This window comes from Microtus oregoni, unplaced genomic scaffold, assembly GCF_018167655.1.
Source record: "Microtus oregoni isolate MIOR12 unplaced genomic scaffold, Mior012 000022F_ref0000154, whole genome shotgun sequence".
Taxonomy (NCBI): Eukaryota; Metazoa; Chordata; class Mammalia; order Rodentia; family Cricetidae; genus Microtus; species Microtus oregoni.
Window position 1 is genome coordinate 8374439 of NW_024543081.1, and position 20597 is coordinate 8395035.

The window sequence follows — 20597 nt, forward strand, 5'->3', positions numbered from 1 at the left end:
CCCAGAGACAGTGAGGTATAGGCTAAAGCCATGAAAGCCATGCCTACCCACGCAAACTGTGTATTAACATCCTGGCCCTCCATGGGAGCAGCATGTAGTGTCAGACCCTCTTCATGAAACACGGAGAATAACAAACGTACTAGCTTATTCACAAGTGTTTCAGTGGGCGTGGGCAGCAAGAGTAGATACCATGTGAAGGGTGTTGGAACACCAGCAGGGATGACAACGTGAGTGTTGTTACAGTCCTCACCTTAGAAAAGGTTCACGGAGAGTAAGGAACCTGGCCACAGTCACACGTTCTGTTCACAGCCAAGCTTTGAACCCACGCAAGTAGGCACCAGAATCTGGTGCTCCAACTACATATCACCTTCCCATGGCTCTCAAGGGAGGCTACCCTGACCTCATGTGTGACTAGCTCCATCTTGACAGTCAGGAAGAATCTGAGCCTATGGTCCCACAACACAGGTGAGGAAACAGGCCCTAAAAGAGAGCCATGCATCTTCCCTTGGGTCTCAGGGCAGTAACAAAAGTGGTTAGACAAGGGGACCAGGCCTGGAGATCCTGTTACAGGGCCTATAACCTCTAGAGGTTGGGGAGCCCCTTACTCAACATTCCAAGAGGATGGGGTTCAGGGTTATCACCAAACCTAGGAGGCAGCTGTTAAGAGGAGTCACATGTCTGACTGTCACTGGCAAGAGCAACCCTTGCCAATCTCAGAGACCACAGCTCAGGAATGTGGGTTTGTGGGAAGAAAACAAAAATCTTTTTATTTGGAGGGTCAGGGTGGGCATGTGCCACAGCATGTGTGTGGAGGTCGGAGAACAACTTGCAAGAATCTGTTTGCTCTTTCTACTGTGTGGGGCCCAGGGATTGAACTCGGAGTCATCAGGCTTGGCAACAAGAGTCTTATTCAATGAGCCATCTCGGCAGCCCAGGAATGTGTTTTTGCTGCTTCTGGGCAGGACTCCAAGCTGTGGTGAGGGACCTGGGCCAGGAGAGCAGAAAGCAGGACTATGGGGGTAAAAACAGTCCTGTCCGACCTCAGAGAAGTTGAGTGGGTCCCTTCCAGAGAACGTCACAAGCCCTGCCTCTGGATGGCCACCTTCTTTGGTGGTGGTATTCATGCGTGTGTGTGCACGTGTGTTAGGGGGTTATGTACACAAACATGTGCGTGTGAGTGCCCATGCACAAATGTGTAGAGCATCAGGAATCTTCCTCTGCCATTCTCCACCCCCCGCAACCTGGTACCCAGCACTTGGTCAGGTTGGCTGGTCAGCCAGCTCCAAGGAAGCATTTCTCTCTGCACCTACAGTGCTGGGGTCACAAGTACCCATCTTCATGTTCAGGACCTGGGACTCTCTAGAGTCTCTGAACTGCCAGCTCCTGGGGGACTTGTGAAGAAGGGGCCGGCCAGTTTTGCCTGTGATATGCTCCTCGGGCCGCTCCTGGTGTGAGCCAGAGGGCACACACACGATCATTTGCCCACAAGCTTGTCCTCACCATTGTCAGTAACCAAATGGGTGAACAGGGAAAGACGGGGAACCCAGCAAATTCTTAGAAAGGGAGGACGAATACGGAGAGACTCTACCAGCTCTCACCACCGAGCCCAAGCCGAAGCTGACCCTAGCCCCCTAGACACTCACAATCGCTAGTGTCCCCAGATACAGAGACCTCTGGCTTCTCATACCGGACCACAGCCAGCCCTTTGCAGGAGCAGAGGCACCCGGCACCTGCTCACTTCTGTAACCTAGGACCTGGCTCACTACCTGTCTGTCCAATGACTGGGTGGGAGAATACACAATTAGACTAGACTGAGGACAGGGTCCCTGTGTCACTCTGCCAAGTGCCAAGAAGGACAGAGTGAGAGAGTTCGGGTGTTCTTACCTGACAGGACCTTCACAGAGCCCAGACAGCCCTGAGGACAGCCTTGGTCTTGTGTGCGGGAAGCCGGGGCACCTCTCCCTACTCCCTGAAACCATTCTGCATCTGGGAAGCACATCTCTCTCCTCTGACACTGTGAAACTGGTCAGAAGCATGGATGACCCCAAGGCAGGCAGTCCGCCTCACTCACCTTGGCAGTTGCGACCATTAGGGGCTAGCCTGTAGCCAGATGAGGGGCAGCTGCACTGGAAGCTTCCGGGGACGTTGATGCAGCGGTAGGAGCAGATATGGCCCCCGGTGGGCAGGGCACACTCGTCAATATCTGTAACAGCACAGTCAGAGTGCTCCCTCAGGATCCAGCTGTGCTCCACAGCTGCAGCAGCAGCGAGGCCACGGGGTAGCTCAGCGTGGCCAGGCTGGGCTGGGAGGGCAACAGCATAGGACAAGCCAGGAAGAGGCCTTACCCTGGGGCTGACGATGGCCACAGAGATCATCATCACAGAAGGGAAAACTGAGGTCCAGGGAGGGGGTGGACTAGTCTAGGGATATATAGTCTAAGGCTATTATGGTGTGACATATACAGAGAAAAACAGAGGACAATTTGCTTTAAAAAAAAAAAAAGGCACCTAACCCAGCCATCCAATCAAATATACAAAATTCACCACACATCACATGAAAGTACAGGCTGAGTCTCCCCCATCTGAAATATTTGGGACCAGAAGTATCTCAGATATTCTGGGATATTACCACTTATATAAATATACCTTGGGGATGGGAGTTAAGTCTAAACCCCAAATCCATTTCTATATAGTATTTTCAGTGCACCTGAGCTTGGACTGTGACTCACGGTATGGAATTTTCCACTGTGGAGTCATACTGGGACTCCAAAGCTTCCGATCTTAGGTCTGGGGACATAGACGGGTGAAACAGCATTTGCTGAGCAAGGCCCTGGGTTGGATCCCATGCCGAGAGGGCAGAGAAGGGAAGAGCAGAGGAGGGGAGGGGAGGGGAGGGCAGAGGAGGGAAGAGGAAAGGAGAGGAGAAGAGGGGAGGGGAGGGGAGATGAGGGGAGGGGAGGACAGAAGAGAGGAGAGGAGAGGAGAGGAGAAGAGGGGAGGGGAGGGGAGATGAGGGGAGGGGAGAACAGAGGAGAGGAGAGGAGAAGAGAGGAGAGGAGAGGAGAGGAGAGGAGAGGAGAGGAGAGAGCACTTTGGATCTGGTCCTGGGAGTTCTCAGCTTGTTATAACAATGAAGTTTCCAGGTGATTGTGAACTGTCATCTGGTTGGGTTGTCCCAACAGTCTAGGAGGGAGTATTGCATTTGACAGAGAAGATGATGGCCAGGCCTGGTGAGGGTGGAGCTCAGAAGGCCAGAGCAGAGCTGCGTCTCAGGGGTCGGGTGGCCCTCAGGTCACTCCTCACCTTTTATCACATACTGCTGCCAAGTCCTGTGCCCTGTACTTGGGGTGCCAGCATACCGAGCGGTTACCACCTCGGCATGTGTATTTAAGGGCAACCCACAGACTGGTTTGCTTGCTTCCTAACCTCACTCTCAAAACAAGTAAAAGGTCTATCAGAGGAAAAGCAAGTATCCAGCCCTGCCTCCAAGGGAGCAAACAGGACTCTCACTGGGTAGAGAAATCCTGGCAGGCTCTCCACCATGGCAGGAGCAGGGTGCTCCCCACAGTACACAGGGTGCCCTCACCTTCGCAGGTGACCCCGTCCAAATCACTGAGCTGGTAGCCTCGGCGACAGTAACACTGGTAGGAGCCATAGACATTAGCACACTCCTGGCTGCAGGGGCTGGTAAGGCATTCATTCACATCTAAAAAAGAGAGGTTCCCATAAGTCACAGCTCAGACCCACACCTCAAGTCCCTGACACCCCTGCAGACGGAGGACACAGAGAACAGTGAGCAGAGTTGCAACAGGGAGGTGAAGTCTGAAGTTGAAGACTGAGGGGCCTCTACTCCAGCCCACTGTAGCTGAGAAGTCTGGAATTACTCCATCCCTGCTACCGACTGTGTGCGCCACACCATATCCTGGCAGGATGAATGACAGCCTCCAGGCTTGGCTCCCTTCAATCCTACCCCCCACAGGGCCTAGGCTCAGCATGATAGCATATCCAGAGTCCCATCATGACCACAGCCCCTTCTAGCTCTCAGTGAAAATCTTTCCTGCCCTCCCCACTTGGTGACAGAGGTGACATAGCCTGTGGGACAGTAGCCCTGGTACTCCTAAATCTGAGAACTTTGGGGCTACTTGCAACCCAACTATTGGTCATCAATTCCCTTCGCCTAGAACAAGCTCCAGGCCAGGTTTGGCCCACCATTTATTTTTGTAAATAAAGTTTTATTGGCACATAACTATGAACACCCTTGACCAGAACCTATGGCTACTTTTGTGTTCCCACAGCAAGGTGGAGTACTGTCTACAGACTAGGCAGAAAGGTTTAAAATAGTCACCACACAGCTGGAAGAGAAAAAAGCTTGCTGACCTCTGGCTTTGAGATTCCTTCTTACATTCATTTACTATGTTTCTGAGAGAGTAGAAGGGATAGGCCATTAGCCTCTTGCTCAGTGTTTCATATCTGTGACCCCAACATACCTGACCAGGTCATCTGCTCAATCTATGTCCAGTGCGGTTTTCCATCACATCATAAACATACTCCCTGACATAGGAACAATATCTTGCTACACCATGGTGCACATGCTTAATAACACATAGTACAGACAAGGCTGGCCAGGCCTGAGCACCGTGTCCTCAGTCTTACCAAAGCACGAGGCTCAGATGCCTAAACACATCCAGGAACAATAACCACACATGATACTACAAGACACTCTGTTATCTGTGCACGGCCAGACTCATGAACCCAAACCACTGGCCAAGCCCTGCCAGGGAGACTCGCCAAGTTTCATCATGGCTGCGACTGGCTTGGAGTCACATCCTTAGAGTGGGGATTCTAGCATCCTTCAAATGCCTGCCTACTAAACTCCAAAGGAATCTGTGAGTAGAGGAGGGGCGTGGCTAAGGCTGCTGGTCACCCGTTGACCAATCCTCACCTTCACAAGACCGGCCATCCACAGACAGCCGGAAGCCCGCAGAGCAGCTACAATGGTAAGAGCCTGGCGTGTTCTCGCACTTGTGGCCACACAGGCGCCCAGGATAGCGCTGGCATTCATTGATGTCTGAAACACAGGGGCAGTCAGCTCAGAGCGCGTCCACTGGAGCAGAGCCCTGTCCCACCCTTCTGCTGATGGCAGCGGTTCATGGTCCTCGGCTCCTGACTCCCTCCTTCAGGTCTCAGATGGAAGGGCTGAGGCCTCCCTTGGCTGTGTCTCTGTGTGCTCTGACAAATGTGGCACATCTGGACAGATGTCCTTCTGCCAGCCCTCTACCCACTGGAGAGTTTGCTGGGGTTTGCTGCAGGGGGGAGACAGGGCAGCTGTCGGCCTCCATTGAGTATCCTGGCTTGGTAACAGCAAGCAGTAGCTGGATAGGGTTTGACTCCACTCCTGGCCACCTTTCATTCTGTCTTAGGGAGCTGTGCATCCCAAGTCCTGGAGCCCTATAGGTCTGTAGCAAATCTGGGAAATCACTGTAATCTCGCTGGCTGCAGACCTGGGCTGGAGTCTTATAAACCCTTGGAGGCTGGGGTCAGACAGAACTCCTGTTCCATAAGGAAGCAGGCTGACACAGCTCGTGCCCTGATGATGGCCAGAGGCCAGGGTGGTAGCAGAGCTGCAGTTGGACAGTGGCTCCTAACTGTGGGCCTTCACCCTGTGACTGCCTACACTTGGGACCTCCTGAGATGAGGATGGGATGGACATGGTCACCGTAGGTGCCACAGACTGTCCCCTGTGTGGAGTCACCTGGCCAGGAGCCCTAGAGCCTGAAAGACATTCACATACCCACACAGGTCCTGCTGATGCCATCAAAATAGTATCCAGCGTTGCACTCACAGCGGAAACTGCCGGGGGAGTTCAAACAGTTGTGGCCCTTCCCACAGGGCTCCGCTGGCGGTGAGCACTCGTCCACATCTAGTGGAGGAGAAAGGAAGACACACTGAGAGTCTTTCACACTGACAGCAGCACCCTATTCTTCACAGAGCACCTACGATGGGACAGGCCTAATCTCCAGTGAGACAGGAAGTGCCCAGAGCTGTGAGGGAGGTCCTGAGATGGCTAAGGGTTGTGGGGAGGAAGATCCGTTTCCTGGCAGAGATGAGCCAGCAGGCAGGAAGTGGGAATAAATAAGACGCCACCCAGTACTCTTGTGTTCTCCAGGGGAGTGCTGTGGGACAATGGTTTGTATCCTGTCAATCATGTTTTAATAAAACCCTGATTGGCCAGTGGCCAGGCAGGAAGTAGAGGTGGGGCAACGAGAATTCTGGGAAGAGGGAAGTGCAGTCTGCAGTAGTGACCCAGCCACAGAAGAAGCAAGATATCACTACCTTGCCAAAAAAGGTACCAAGCCACGTGGCTAACACAGACAAGAATAATGGGCTAATATAAGATTAAGAAAGAGTTAATAAGAAGCCTGAGCTAATGGGCCAATCAGTTTATAACTAATGTAGACTTCTGTGTGATTCTTTGGGACTTAACGGCTACAGGACCAGGTGGGACAGAAAACCTTGGTCAACAGGGGAGTAGCAAGATTTGTGCCATCTAGGTTTGCTATGACGGGTTTAGGAGAACTGAGTGGTGAATGTCCATTCTTAGCCACCAAGAGGCTGTGATCAGGGAGCCTCAGAGCACTGGGCAGACTGAAGACAAGACTGGAAATGTCGGTATGCACTATGTAATAGTTTGGGCAAGACAGCAAAGGTCTAACCCTGGGGAGGGGCAATGGGATGAATGGACAGACAGAATGTCTTCACTTTGGAGACCAACTCTCTTCTAGAGAAGGGAAAGACTGTGCTGGAAACAGATAGGAAAGTGTGTGCACGTGCATGCATGTGTGTGCATGCGTTTGATACCAACCAACACAGCGGGTTCCCTCTTCGTTGAGATGATAGCCACGGCCACAGTTGGGCACATTCTTCTGACATGTGTATGAGCCCTCTGTATTGATGCATGTCTGCCCCACAGGGCATGGGGCACTGATACTTAAACACTCATTGATATCTACAGAGAGAAGAGACAAGGTACAGCAAGGTTAAACAGAAGTTATCCACAAACACAGCCACTGAACCTCCAAAAGAGCCTTTCCTTCTCTCACCAATGCCACAAACCATAGTCCCTGATCCCTCTGCCCTACACAAAGGTAAAGGCCAAAGGACAAGCAACCTCAGGTCCCTCCTTGCCCTCCCCCCTGCTTCCAACCATAATTTCTACATCCTTTGTGGCCCCTGCTGGCTTGCCTTTCCTGCATGCACCTGACCTACACAGGCAGCTAGGGCCCCCCTGAGCTCAATGCCTAGGAGACAGAGGTACACACCCCTCTGTACCAGTTCCAGACCACAGTGAGGCCCCAGGCTCCTCTGGTGGGTGGTCCCTGTCTGGTCCTTGGAAACCTTAGTGATACATCTACAAGTCCTAGACCAGCCACTCAGGGCCCACCTCCAGACAGGGCAGTAGCCGTGCCTCTGACCACTTTCTCCACGGAAGACTCCTTCCTGCGTCCCCCATCTGGGTTGACTCAGGCCACTCAAAACTCCCCGCATGGGGTCTCCTTCGATAGCTACAGTATGGGGACCATTGGCCATTCACCACAGAGAGACACACACAAACGTGTACCAGTAATTACTCAAGGAACAAACACTGGGATACACATCTGTTAACTCTTTATGATCAAGTCCACACAAAACCAAACCTCCTCTTAAAGCATGTCTAGAAGGATCTAGAACTCAGAAAGTCGGGATCTCCTGAGTTCACATCCCCAAAGCACACTGGGGTCAGGGACAGCAAGAAGGAGCAATGGCTCAAGATTCACAGCTGAAGTCAGAAAGCGGGTCTGCTCCATGACCACCAAGCACTACCCTCCTCAGGCTCCCTCTCATTCCTGGAATGGGCCTCCACACAGACAAAGCAGCACTGCAGAGTTTACAGGGACACTCACATCTTTTAGCACCCTGGACTGCAATCACCAGCCTGCAGTGGCAGAGCCGGCATTACTGCCTGTATGTTACACTGGGAACCCCAAACCTGGAGAGAGCAAGTAACTCCTCAGGCTCACAAGGGGCAGAGAGAGCAACACTGCCCAGGTCGGAAGTCCTGGCATCCATCTTCACAGTCACTTCCAGTCTCCTTATTCCCACTAGCCAAATCTGGCCCACTGCTCGTTGTTGTAAATAAAGCTTTATTGGCAGTCAGCCAGGCCTGCTGCCTTCCATGTGGTCTACAGATGCTTGTGCATCACCACCACAGAAACCAGATGGCTGGAAGGCTGATATCCATTATCTAGTCCTTTACACAAAGCTTGGCAGCTCCTGCCTATTGTCAGTGGTGAATGCAGTGGCCAGGAGTGAAGCCCTCAGCCCCGAGTGCTCCCTCTGGTGTGGCTTCCCAAACTGTCAGAGAAGACAGTCCCCTGGCCTGAGCTCCATGAAAGAACGACAATGGGTGAATGAAATAAAAAAAAAGTGGATCCACAGAGATATGAATAGATAGGAAGGCCAGATGAGGGTTTGGGGACATGCTGTGTGCTGTCCCTTGTGGGATTCCTGTGGTGTCAGCACAGGAACACGAGTTGTCTGTCATCCCCAGCTCACCTGGTCTGACAAAGCACTTCTAAGACCAGCTGGGACCCTCAATGGCCCAGGGATCTTTGAAGAAACTGACACCTGTGGACTAGCATGCAGAAAGCACTGCCCTCCCCCATCCCCCTCCCGCTTCACCAGGGAATGAAGGGGAAAAAAAGGAACATAAGGTAGAGAGTGAAGAAAAAGGGTAAGAAAGGCCCAAAAAGACTTCCTCGCTGTGCTGAAGGAGTCAACCTCAAAGATCTAAAGCTTTTTACATTTTGAATTGGGAAGGCCTCTGCTTTCTCAGCCCAGCCTTTTGTCTGCTGTGCTAGCCTGACCCGGCAGGCAGGGTTCAACTTTCCTTGCACGGGGATGGGAGTGGAATAGGGCTCTGGGAAGGCGGAGCCTGGGTCAGTGTTTCCCATTGGGGGGTGGGGGAGCTGCTTTGGGAAATCAAGAGAACACGGGGAGAAGTATGTGGACTGTGGGCTCTGAATACACACAGAGAAGAGATGACCCCCAGCTGTCTCCAGATGGCCTATATTTTTGGTTTTTTATATTCGTTTCCTTTTCTGAACCAGGGTCCCAACATGTAGCCCAAGGTGGACTTTAATCGCTACAGAGTCCAGCCTAGCCTCCGACTCCCCGCATTCCTCCTGCCTCAAAATCTGCACGTTCTGGGATGTCAGGCATGCACCACAGTGCGGGACTCTTCCCCTTGTTTCCATACGCTGTCTCCTGATAGCTATTTCTGTTGATGAAGTTATTATCTTAAACATGAATAAAAACGCTGACACAGAATGATTTCTAAACACGTGGTCGAGAGGGGAAAACCAAGTAGTCCAACAGTCCAGTGCTGTTTCCATGAGAAAACAAACGGGGAGCAATGTCCAGAAGAGCGGCCCCGCCGACTGGGAGGCTGGCCCGGCAAGCGGGGCATTAGTTTCTGCTCTTAGGTGTCCCTCATTTGGAACCAGGGATGTGTAGTTTTTACACTAGAAGAGGTAGTTTCTAGAAGAGTAAGCCCTTAACTTGGCTGTGACCAGTAAATATAAAGGGGGACCTCCCCCCATGCCAAGTTGGGGTGACGACAACTCTGTACTGAGCATCATGGTTCTCAATGTCACTGTGAACCTACACAGACGTGATGCAATAGTTTATGTCACCAGGATGTGATCTGGCCAACATCCTGGGTCCCTCCAGAGTTTAGATCTGATCGGGTTGGCGGGGTGGGGTGGGAGGGTGGGGGTTTACACAGAGGGATGGCCCACTGAGCACCTCTGCCCCTGCACTCTGTGGAGGGAAACCCGGGACAGGCTGAGACCTGCGAAGATTTTCTCAGAGAGGAAAGTAAGGCCAACTCTGCCATGAGTCAGGGTTTCCATCCTCAGCTGATGTGGCCTTCTCCAGAGCCCCCTCCCCGCCCCAGAAGGCTGCCAGTCTTGGCAGGATCCTCTTTTCTCCCTGCCCCAGGGGGTCACAGCCACCCTGCTTACTGCACGTGTGCAGAGTGATGACAGGCTGATTTCAGGAGGCTGGCAAGGGGCCAATTCACAGCCCAGCCAAGGTCCCCACAGCTCAGACATTCTACACCAACTAAGACCCAGGGTATGTGGGTGGGGCTTGGGTGAAGCTCCCATCCTGAAAGGTTCTACCTTGGGGTGGAAAGACAGGGACAGGGAAAGAAATAAACTTTTAATCCTGTTTCAAAGACAAGACCAGGGCAAGGTTATCTAAGAGTCAAGAGAAAAACAAGAAAGGAACTTGTATACCAGTATCTAGTCTTTTCCCCCTAAGAGCGGAGAAAGGAGGTTGGGTTGCAACCAGCAACTCCTGAAGTTTGGAGGAAGGAACTCTCTGACCTCGAAGGAAATGTTTAGAAGCTCCTGCCTACCAAGCAGATCTGGGCTGAATGCTAACAGACAGGCACTCCATAGCAGCACCAAGACAAAAAAAAAGGAGAGAGAGGTGGGTGCCCCTCCCACCGAGCAGCCTTTCTTTGACCTCTTTACTGTCCACATAATTTCCTCTCCTTTACATATTGGTCTACTCTGCTATCAACCTAGCCATCTCTGAGCCTCTTCACCTTCCAGGCTGAAACTGTCTCCACTGAACACAAGCTTCCCATCCCTGGGCCACTGGAGTCTCTACTCTGGCTCTATGAATTCAACCATTTTCTGTGAGTTTCCGAAGGCCTAAGCGGCTGCGGCAGAGAACAACCGTATACCAAATGCTGCTTCCCACGTACCCTCCCATTGCAAGCACCCACCTTAGTCCAAGCTTCTAGCCTAGCCCCCCACAGTTATTCCCTCTTACAGGGGAAACACTTGAGGCTTTGGTGGAGGAAGCAAATCTTAGGACACTAAGCTAAAACCTAAGGGTTTCCGACTATAAAACCAACATGCCATTCAAACTATGGGGATTAGACCCTTAGACCAGACATTAGATCAAACCCGGCCTGCCAGAAGTTTTAGACATAAAGTTTTATTGGTATACCCCACCAGTACCTGGGTATGTGCTCTGAGGCTTTTGAACTGTAACTGCCCAGCTGAGTCACCGTGACCCAGACGTGGCTCACAAATGCCAATGGCATTCGCTATCTGTCCCAGGCCCTGGTCTATGCTGACTGTCTCCTGCTGGGTGGACCATCCCCACTCGTGGCAGCATGTCTTACCAATGCAGTTGCCTAGAGCATCCTGTATAAAGCCGCTCTTGCACTGCAGCTTGGGTCTGCAACGGAAGGATCCCAGAGTATTCTGACAGATAAAATCGGGGGGGCAGTTATGAATACCACTCTCACACTCGTCAATATCTGGTGCATCATAAAAAAAGGAGATTGTTAGCAAGGGTCCCGCCAGAAGCGTCTCACAATACTTTAACATCACAAGAAAGTACTTTTAAAAATGCTCAGATTCCTCAGAGTATAACCCCAAAACATTTCAACAGTGAGGGTGTCACCAAAAGCCCTGCAGAGAGCCAAACTGTGCAAAAAAATTGCTAAAGACTTAAAAAAAAAAAACACTCCCCCTCCCTGACTTATGAGGCAAGCTTTTTGTTATTTAACAAATTAGCCAGGCATTCTCCTGGCAAGTACTAGCCCTCATTTAGAAGTGTATGTTTAGATTAGATCATACGGCAATTATCTCAGCGACAATAAACACAGACTCCGTAATTCTTTTCATCCTGAGATCTTCTTCACAATATTCCAAATATTAACAATAGTTGCATCGAGAGAGGACAAAGATGGATTGCCCTGCCTTGAAGTTCATGGCTGTCAAAGGTTCAAGTGTAATCTACGCAGCTGGCTCGGCTCCCGGGCTCTGCAATCCAGAGGCTCAGCCAGAGAGCAATGCAGGGTGGGGCAGCAGGATTGCTCAACCGCTTGGCTGCCAGGAGAAGGTGTCTGGTTCTTGGGTCACCCCACATAATTCAATGATTGACATTTTTACACAAGACCTGTGCTAGAGTCTTCATTGGAGCCTGGTCCGGTGCTGGCTTGGTTTTGTTTGTATGGAAAACGTTAAGGACCCTGGACTTGTTTGCCAAGGATCAGGCTCCGAGCTTTCTCAGTCAAATGTGCTGGCATCATTAACTCGGCAGCACCATAATAAGGTAAACCTGCTCATCACAGACCCGGCTCTTCCTTCATTTGCCCTGTGCCACCCTTGCGTACTTGCAAGGAGGTTGACCACCTCCTTCTTGCAGTAGCCGAGGCAGCCACATGGGGGCAGCACCACAGAGCCCATTGGGCCCTTCCCACTATGCCACACCCACAACTGGGGAAGGGGAGGTTTTTAGACTTGGATGGAAGCTGTACCTTTGCAGTTATTATCCTCTGTGAGCTCATAGCCAGTCCCACAGCTGCTGTCCCGCTGGCAGCGGAAAGAGCCCACTGTATTGATGCAGGATTCTCCCAGTCGGCAGTTATGGCTGCCTGTGATGCATTCATTGATATCTAAAGAGATTAAGGTGTGCAGAAGTAACCAGCAAAAACAACCAAGCCTTAAACTCGAGCAGAATAAAATGTTCCAGAAGCCATGGTGGATCTGGTTTCGGGAATTAAGGTTGCCCAATCAAACTGACTGAGTCTTGCTCTGGGCACATCTCTGGGCAGGGCTCTGGAGAGGGGCCATCACCAAATCAAGCCCTGTTAAGTTTCAGATCACTCTGAGTAAGGACCAGTCCCCGGGATCACAGCATCTTCAAGAATCCCACAGAAGAGGAAACATCATTCCATCTCCTAAACAGGGGGAGAGGCTAAAGGACTCACTCAAGGCCTCTCAGCAGATCCTGCATCCAGAACTCAGGTGAGGCCCAATGCAGCCCCATCCCCACACCGGTGTCTATATTCTTCTGGAAGACAGCTCAGTCCCAGAACCCCAACTCCAGGCAGCACTGGCAAGCAGGTCCCGGCTCTCCTCCAGGAATGGGGCCAAGGTTGTGCCACATAGGCCTGCTCAGGCCTCCAGCAGAGGCTCCCAAACACAGTGACCAGCCCTCAGATGTTACCTTCACAGGAGACACCATCCGACTGCAGCTGGTAACCCACAAAGCAAGAGCAGACCACCTCGTCCCCGGTGTCCCGGCATTGCTGCTTGCAGGGCCCACCACCTGCAACCAGAGCCCAAGGGAGCAAGTGAACACACAGAGGGACCTTCGGAGACCCTCTCAGGATGTGCTACTGATGCAGAAGATAGGTTCCTTGATGCCCCAACATGTGGTCCTTGGGACACTCCTAGGCCTAGGCTCTGCATACCTCTGGGATTACTGAAGACATCAGGGACCTGACAAGTTAGGTAACATGTGCTGCCTATATGGCTAGAGGGGACCTGGAGAGGCACAGTGCTCACTGACAGCAGGGGACTTGGAGGGAGCAGCTTCCACCTGGAGGCCTTGCCAGCGGTCCACTCCCACTAACACTGGCCCAGGCCTGAGTGCTGCCACAACTGTGGGGACAGCCTCTTGCTACCTGGCAATTCCCTTGAGACCCACGACCCACACTCCCTACAAAGCCAACATAGGGATTCTTGAGGTATAACCCCATCAGGACAGGCCTGTGCCTGCAGCTTCTTCTTTTGTCACTGCCCAGATAGCAGGGGAACACAGACTTTACCATGCAGGCTAGTGCATTCCCCTAAACGGCACACTCCCAGCTGTCACTCTCCCGGGAATCATCGGGAGTCACCCAGAGAGGTCGCCAGGCTTCCCAGAGCTCTTATTTCTCTCTCCCCCTCCCCTCCCTTCTGGCTTCAGAGCTGGCTGACACTGTACACTGACTCCTTCATTTTGTGATGAAGCCACCTCCGTAATTAACACCCAATCACAGGGGGAGCCCTTGGGTGAGGCTGAAAGAGATTTGCCAGGCGAGCTGTGCCAGGACCTTCCCAGAGGAAAATAGTTAAACCAGGAAAAACCAAGCCACAAGGCCATTCTGACGTAAGTGCAAAGGTCTCCTGAGAGACCACGACTCTAAAGGGACAACTGGGGCTCCGGAGACACAAGAGCAAGACACAGCTAACTCTCCCGGGGCGTCCCAGCCTTGGAGAAGCGACACCGTCACAGAGCCTGGGAGCTTGTGGGTGCCCAGAGAACTCACATCAGTCCTGCCTCCACGAGACACTCCCACAAAGGCCTCCTCTAAGCACTCAGGGACGGAGAAGACAGGGGGCCACGGGGCCACAAGAGCAGAAGGACTTTCCAGCTGAGTCTTGGCAGCAGTCAACGCTGTCCCCTGGACTTTTCTAATAACCAAAGGGCTCCCACAAGTCCCAAGGCCTCACCTCGACAGCGGTCATTCAGGTACGGGTCCTCTTGTTCCTCAACATCAGCAATCTTAGCTGGGGGTAGAGAGATGAGACAAGATCACACAAACAGCATCCGATCTCACCTGAGAAGACATACCTACTTCTCTTGTCGGTCTCGGGCAGGAGGCCCACTTGCACACTCCGCATTCCTTCATCTTTATTAAATGTGCTCTCACTTGAAGGGCCAGTTAAGCCTTTAAAAGATCTCCCAGCACATGGCCTGAATTGAGTGTCGGAGTCTGTGAGTATAAAGCTCAGGAGAAGTGAGAATGAGACAAAATTCCCAGCAAGCATGGCGGACAGATGCCTGCACCTTCCCGGAGCTTCTCCACGTGGCTCAGGAGCTCACAGTGTGACAGCTGATTGAAGAACCAGGAGGTCGGGGCTGGAGAGCTGGTTCAGTGGTTAAAAACACATGTTCTTGCAGAGGATCTGGGTTCAGTTCCCAGCACCCACAGTTGGCTCACACCACCAGCAACTCCAGTCTCGGGGCTCCAACTCCCTGCTCTAACCTCTCAGACTCATCTTCTGATCTCCAAACACAAATGGTATGCATACATATATGTGAGAAACATCCATACACATAAAAATAAACAAACAAACCAAGAAGTTCCTCCACCATAGAGCCATGCCCCTCAGAGCTTCCAGTACAACTGGCTGTAGGCAATGGGGAGAGGGAGAGCTCGTAACAGCAGCTTCAAGATCCCTGGGAACTGCTTCAGGGGTCCCACATTCCTCTGAGAGAGAGCCTGCTCTCTTAAACACGGAGGCACCCAGCCGCCGGCCCACACTGGCCCACACTGGTCCAGAGACTCAAAAGGCCAAGTTCACTCTCCACTGTTCACCATGTAACCTTAAACATCAAGATCCTTGTGAGAGAATCAGATTAGAAGGCAATCACCCACCCTGCCCAGGGCTGTGACCAGGGCAAGTCACTCAGGGGGCCCAACGCCTGCAGAGCATCCAGTACTCATCCAGTCTCCCAGCCATGATAGTTAACCTCATGGGACAACTTAATGGAATGTCATTATGAAGGTAAGGATGTCATCATAAAGGTAGTGTTTTTGAGATGAGTATTTAAGTCCATGAGCTTTGACTGAGATGCGCGGATGACCCTCCTGAACGTTAAGTGAATGCTAAGTGTTAACCAAGCCCTAAGAGATGGAGACCGCGGAAGAGAATAATTCTGATCAAGCCTCTGGACTTGAGCCGCCATCAGCTCTTCTCTGGGGCCCTGGCCCTGAGGTCTGCCCTCCATCCCTCCAACCCGGATCCTGCATCTCTCTCCACACAGCTGTCCTTTGGTACCCATGGGGTGTTGTGGAATATTTAACTATGTAAAGATGTGTTACACTTGCTCATGCTGCGGAATGTTGCTTTGTGTAAAAGGTGTGCTACCTTTGTTTACGCTGAGTTTGTTGAATTACGAAAAGATGTGTGGCTGTTTCATCTTGCCCGCCTAAGGCAACTGACTGGTCTAAAAAAAAAAAAAAGCTGACCAGCCAATAGCTAGGCAGAGAAAGGATAGGCCGGGCTGGCGGCAGATGTGTGTACAGCCGTTACAGGCACATGTGACAGTCACAGGTCGACATCTAGTGTCTTCCTCTATTGCTCTCACCTTATTGTTTGAGGCAGCGTCTCTCACTGAACCGAGGCGCGCAGATTTGGCTAGCCTGGCTGTCCAGTAAGCTCTAGGAATTCTCCTATCTGCTCTACACCCTGCACCTTGTCTTAAAGATGCATCGCCACTTTGCCTGGCTCACATGTGGGCGCTTGGGACCCAAACTCATGATCTTTTCTGTAATATTTTTCATCTGTGATTGGCAGAATCCAGACATGTGACAGCCACAGAAAGGATAAACCAACTGTGTCATAGACACACACACCTTGAAGAATGCTACCACACAGCTCCACACCAGAAGAAGAAGTTACCTGTGTCCTGCAGGTCCCCACCATCGCCACGGGGGAAGTCTGAACTCTCTTGGCCCTTCACGCAGCAGGCGCGGAATACCAGCCCACACTGGTAGCTTATCATGAGATTGGGCTCACACTGCTGGCCCCGGGCCTGGGCCGCCCTTCCCAGCATGCAACAGTGGCAGCATCTCTGTGAACAGAGATTCCAGACTGGTGACAGGAGGATGGACAAGTGGCCCTTGGGACTCCACAAGAGCCCCAGGGACACACCTGACACCCTTTTGTCCATGTTCTTTGGACAGCAAGAAAACATCTGATAGGGGAATTTATCTAAATGTCAGAAGTCCAAGCTCTTAGGTCTGATGGAAAGGAATCTAGAAAGTCTGGCACTCCACACCCCCGCCCCGCCCCGCTGCATGACTACATCCCTTTTCTGACTAGCAACCCCCAGGCCAGCCCACCCATCTCTAGAGCGGAGCAGACCAACGCCTGTCTGCAAGGTCTCTCTGCCAGAAGACTGGGTGCACACTGTCTCCTCTCAACCCCAAGGGCACAAGAGCCTCAAGGCCCCCAGCAAGGCCTGAGACTAGACCACTGTCTTGCACAGAGACCCCATATCCTGAAAGTCAGACCTATGTCCTAACCCAGGTCCTGCAGTACACAGGAAAAGCCCGTCAGTCCTCTATAGTCAAAGAACTTTTCAGAAAGCCCATAACAAGAAGCTTTGCTTCAGCATTGGTGGAGGCTGAGGGGTCTTCTCCATGTCATTCTAACTACTCTGTGGCCACAGAGAGTGGCTGTGATCTCACCCTCCTCTGGGGTGTGAGTGATCTTTTCCAGAAACACACTTCATTAATTTAGCCAGGTCATCGGTTCCCTCTCTTGCTAGACTGTTCTATTACCTCACAGCTCTCTTTCCCCAGGCATAGAGGTGGTCATTGTACACCCAAAGTCCTGGTTGACAGACCCCATAACCGGGCCACTCATTCTAGCCCTGCCTAGCTTCCCCATGTTGGTGCCCCTCCCCACCGCATGATAAAATGCATGATGGTTGTGGTTGGCCATGGCTGTCAAGGCAGAGCCCCGGACTCAGAAGCAGTCTCTTCCTGTCTGCAGACACTCCTACCCACGCTCCCAGAATCCAGACTACAGTCAGATTTCTGCTCCTTGATTCTGCTACATTCCTGACGGAGATAGGTAGTGTCCTAGAAAGCCACTGTCATCAACACTTCTGGAAGTCTCCTGGGGGCAGGGACCATTTCAAAATGGAGCTTTCCACCCCGCTGTTTTTTTTTCCTGGGCCCAACCATTAGTCTATTTGTGTTCAAGCCTGGAGATGCTGCCGTCACCTCCCAAGCACACATGCGACACTTCCACAGCCAGAGAAAGCTCAGTTATCTGGCATGGACCTGGGGCCCCAGGAGCATTTAGGAAAGGAGATCGTAGCCGGGCGGTGGTGGTGAACACCTTTAATCCCAGCACTCGGGAGGCAGAGGCAGGCGGATCTCTGTGAGTTCGAGGCCAGCCTGGTCTACAAGAGCTAGTTCCAGGACAGGCTCCAAAGCCACAGAGAAACTTTGTCTTGAAAAACCAAAACAAAGGAAAGATCGTGCTACTTATTCTGATTATGTGCCTCTGAGTCCTCGACAAGGCTGCTGAGAAGCCACTGGAGGGTGCGCTTCTCTAAACTCTGAAGTCCCATGCCGTTAGAGCCCCTAGTGTAGTTCTGGTGTGAGCCCAGAGCCTCAGTTCACTTGAGGTGCAGAGATGCATCTGGGCCTCCTAGGCAATAGGGGGGCGGCTACCCTGAACTGAGAAGGTTCTGAAGGTTCCAGAAAACCCCTGCTCTGTCTTGCCATTTATATAAAGGCTGGGACAGGGTAATCCTCAGGCTTTTCCTGTTTCCCCAGGGTAGAGCTGGGCCTTCACCACCTCACTCTTTCCTATCTGAAGTCTGGCTAGTAAGGTTTACCCGCTAAATGCGAAGGAAAGACACCTAAGTAATCTGCTGTTCACAAGGTAAGGTAAAAAGGGTGGACAGGGAGGAGGGGTGGCCTTGGGTAATCCTCAGCCTCACTCACCTTTACGAATATGGTCTCGAGGCTGTTGTTATTGTTGTGGAGGGTGGCGCAGCCATCGGGCTCACTGGCCAGGTTGATGCCCGTGGCACAGTGCAGCTCCTCCAGCTGGTTGTGACAACACTGTTCCTGGACCATCCTGCAGGCAGAGCAGAGGCTGGGCTGTGCCAGGACTCTCCAGTGGAGCCCAGCTCAGAACAGAAGCCCAAGGAGAGGGACAGTGTCCTGTGGAGTAGCCCCCATATCCCGGCTCCCACGGGAAGCACTTGGCAGGCATTTAGTCAGAAAGATCAAATGCTACATGGTGCCTGGGGTAGGAGTCCAGAGACCCTGCTCTTTGTAAAGTTGAGAGCCTTTGGCCAAGACTGGCTAAAGAATGTTCTCACCTATTTACAAAGCAACCTGCTGCAGGCCCCAGGCTACACCTTCCTTCCCTCCTCCCACCTATTTCAATTCTTCTCAACCTCAGCACCATTTTCCAGGCTCAGAGGAGAAGTTTTGGACAGACTTAAGATACAGTTTGTTGAAGGACCCAGAGGGAAAGACAGCAGCAACCAGGATGTCCCCAGCCCCAGCCTCCTGCCACCCAAAGGCTTGGCTACGAAAAGTTCTTCAGAAAACAGGGACTTGAGGAGAACCTGAACCTACCAGGGTCTATTCCTCAGACACAAACACATTTTGTGACATCTCAGAGGCCAGAAAGCCTGCCCTGCAGGCAACAGGGAAGGAAGGGTGTCACGCGTGGCTCTCGTCCAGACCAAAGTAATCAAAAGCCAGTGCCAGGAAGGGCAGAACCGGCCACCTAATCTGTGCTGTCTGCAAGATAGGATAGGGCCTCCCGGCCTCCATCTGTGCCAGCCAGGTTGCCTGTGCCCATGGACAGCAGCCTGGCCAGTCCTTCCTCTTCCCGGAGCTTGGAAGCCTGATCAAGCTTCCCGTGTCACTCCAGAGCCACCCTCCAGGTTTGGGATGGATGTGTCTACACTGTGCCATTAATTTCATACAGGCTTCATCGGATTTGCAGACCAGAGGTACTGCACTAAGTGTCCCTGCCACTAGAGAGAAAGCAATCAGTGCTGAGAGTGGTGGTTTGGACGAAATGGCCCCTAGGGGCTCATATATTCAAACACTTGTGTCCCAGTTGGTGGAACTATTTGGGAAGGATGAGGTGGCATGACGTTGTGACAGAATGTGACGATGTATCACTGGCGGGTTTCAAAGGACCTGCCCCATTCCCAGTGCATGCTCTCTCCGCCTCCTACTTGTCTGTGTAAAATGTGAGCTCTCAGCTGTTGCTGCCACCATTTCTTTGCTCCGTCATCACAGATCCTAACAGCCTGGAACTGTAAACCCAAATAACAGCTTTCTTTTAAGCTCTTCTAAGTTTCTTTCTTTCTTTCTTTTTTTTTAAGATTTATTTATTTATCATGTATACAACATTCCTTCCCTGTATGCTTGCATGCCAGAAGAGGGCACCAGATCTCATTACAGATGGCTGTGAGCCACCATGCGGCTGCTGGGAATTGGACTCAGGACCTCTGGAAGAGCAGTCAGTGCTCTTAACCTCTGAGCCATCTCTCCAGCCCATCTTCTAAGTTTCTTATAAGCTGCCTCAGTCATTCTGTCTTGTCACGGCAACAGAAAAGTAGCTAAGACACTAGTAAAGACGAGCAAGGAGATATGGGAAGACCTGTCCCCAACAGGAAGGAAGGATAGCTATTTGGAAAACAACATGGTGATTCCTAAAGAGTTGAGAACTGTCTTAGGATCCAGCTACCCCACACAAGAAAATTTGGAGCAGGGCCGTTGTGGTGGTTTGAGAGAAAATGACCCCCAAAGGGAGTGGTGCTATTAGGAGGTGTGGCTTTGCTGGAGTGGGTGTGGCCTTGTTGGAGGAAGTGTGTAGAGGCGAGCTTTGAGGTCTCATATATTCTTAAGTCGTGCCCAGTGTCTCAGACCACTTCCTGCTGCCTGTGAGACAATATGTAAGAATTCTCAGCTCCTTCTCCAGCACCATGTCTGCCTGCTTTCCCCCATGACGATTATGGACAAAACCTCTGAACTCTTAGGTGAATTAACCTGAGTTAATCTAGAGAGAGCAGACAAGATATGAGCAGAGGAGTTATGTGGATAAACCGTTCTGGTTCTCGGGGTCTGGGAAAGGGCTCACGAGTCACATGGTCTCACCTGACACTCTACTACAGGACTTCCTTTTACTCAGGAAAGTGACTTCATCC

At 51.8% G+C, this 20597-nt stretch overlaps 1 protein-coding gene across 2 annotated transcripts in view; it reads right to left on the reverse strand.

The window, feature by feature from the left end:
• Fbln1 (fibulin 1) overlaps window positions 1-20597 on the reverse strand; it is a 73134-nt gene that overhangs the window by 38490 nt on the left and 14047 nt on the right. For both annotated transcript variants that reach the window (XM_041672243.1, XM_041672244.1), the window contains exons 3-13: window positions 18364-18499; window positions 16301-16472; window positions 14345-14401; window positions 13074-13175; window positions 12382-12519; window positions 11239-11376; window positions 6862-7005; window positions 5791-5919; window positions 4942-5067; window positions 3586-3705; window positions 2072-2203 (exon numbers count right to left, since the gene is read on the reverse strand). In XM_041672243.1, coding sequence (XP_041528177.1) covers window positions 2072-2203; window positions 3586-3705; window positions 4942-5067; window positions 5791-5919; window positions 6862-7005; window positions 11239-11376; window positions 12382-12519; window positions 13074-13175; window positions 14345-14401; window positions 16301-16472; window positions 18364-18499 — 1394 coding nt within the window. The remainder of the gene's footprint in view (window positions 1-2071; window positions 2204-3585; window positions 3706-4941; window positions 5068-5790; window positions 5920-6861; window positions 7006-11238; window positions 11377-12381; window positions 12520-13073; window positions 13176-14344; window positions 14402-16300; window positions 16473-18363; window positions 18500-20597) is intronic.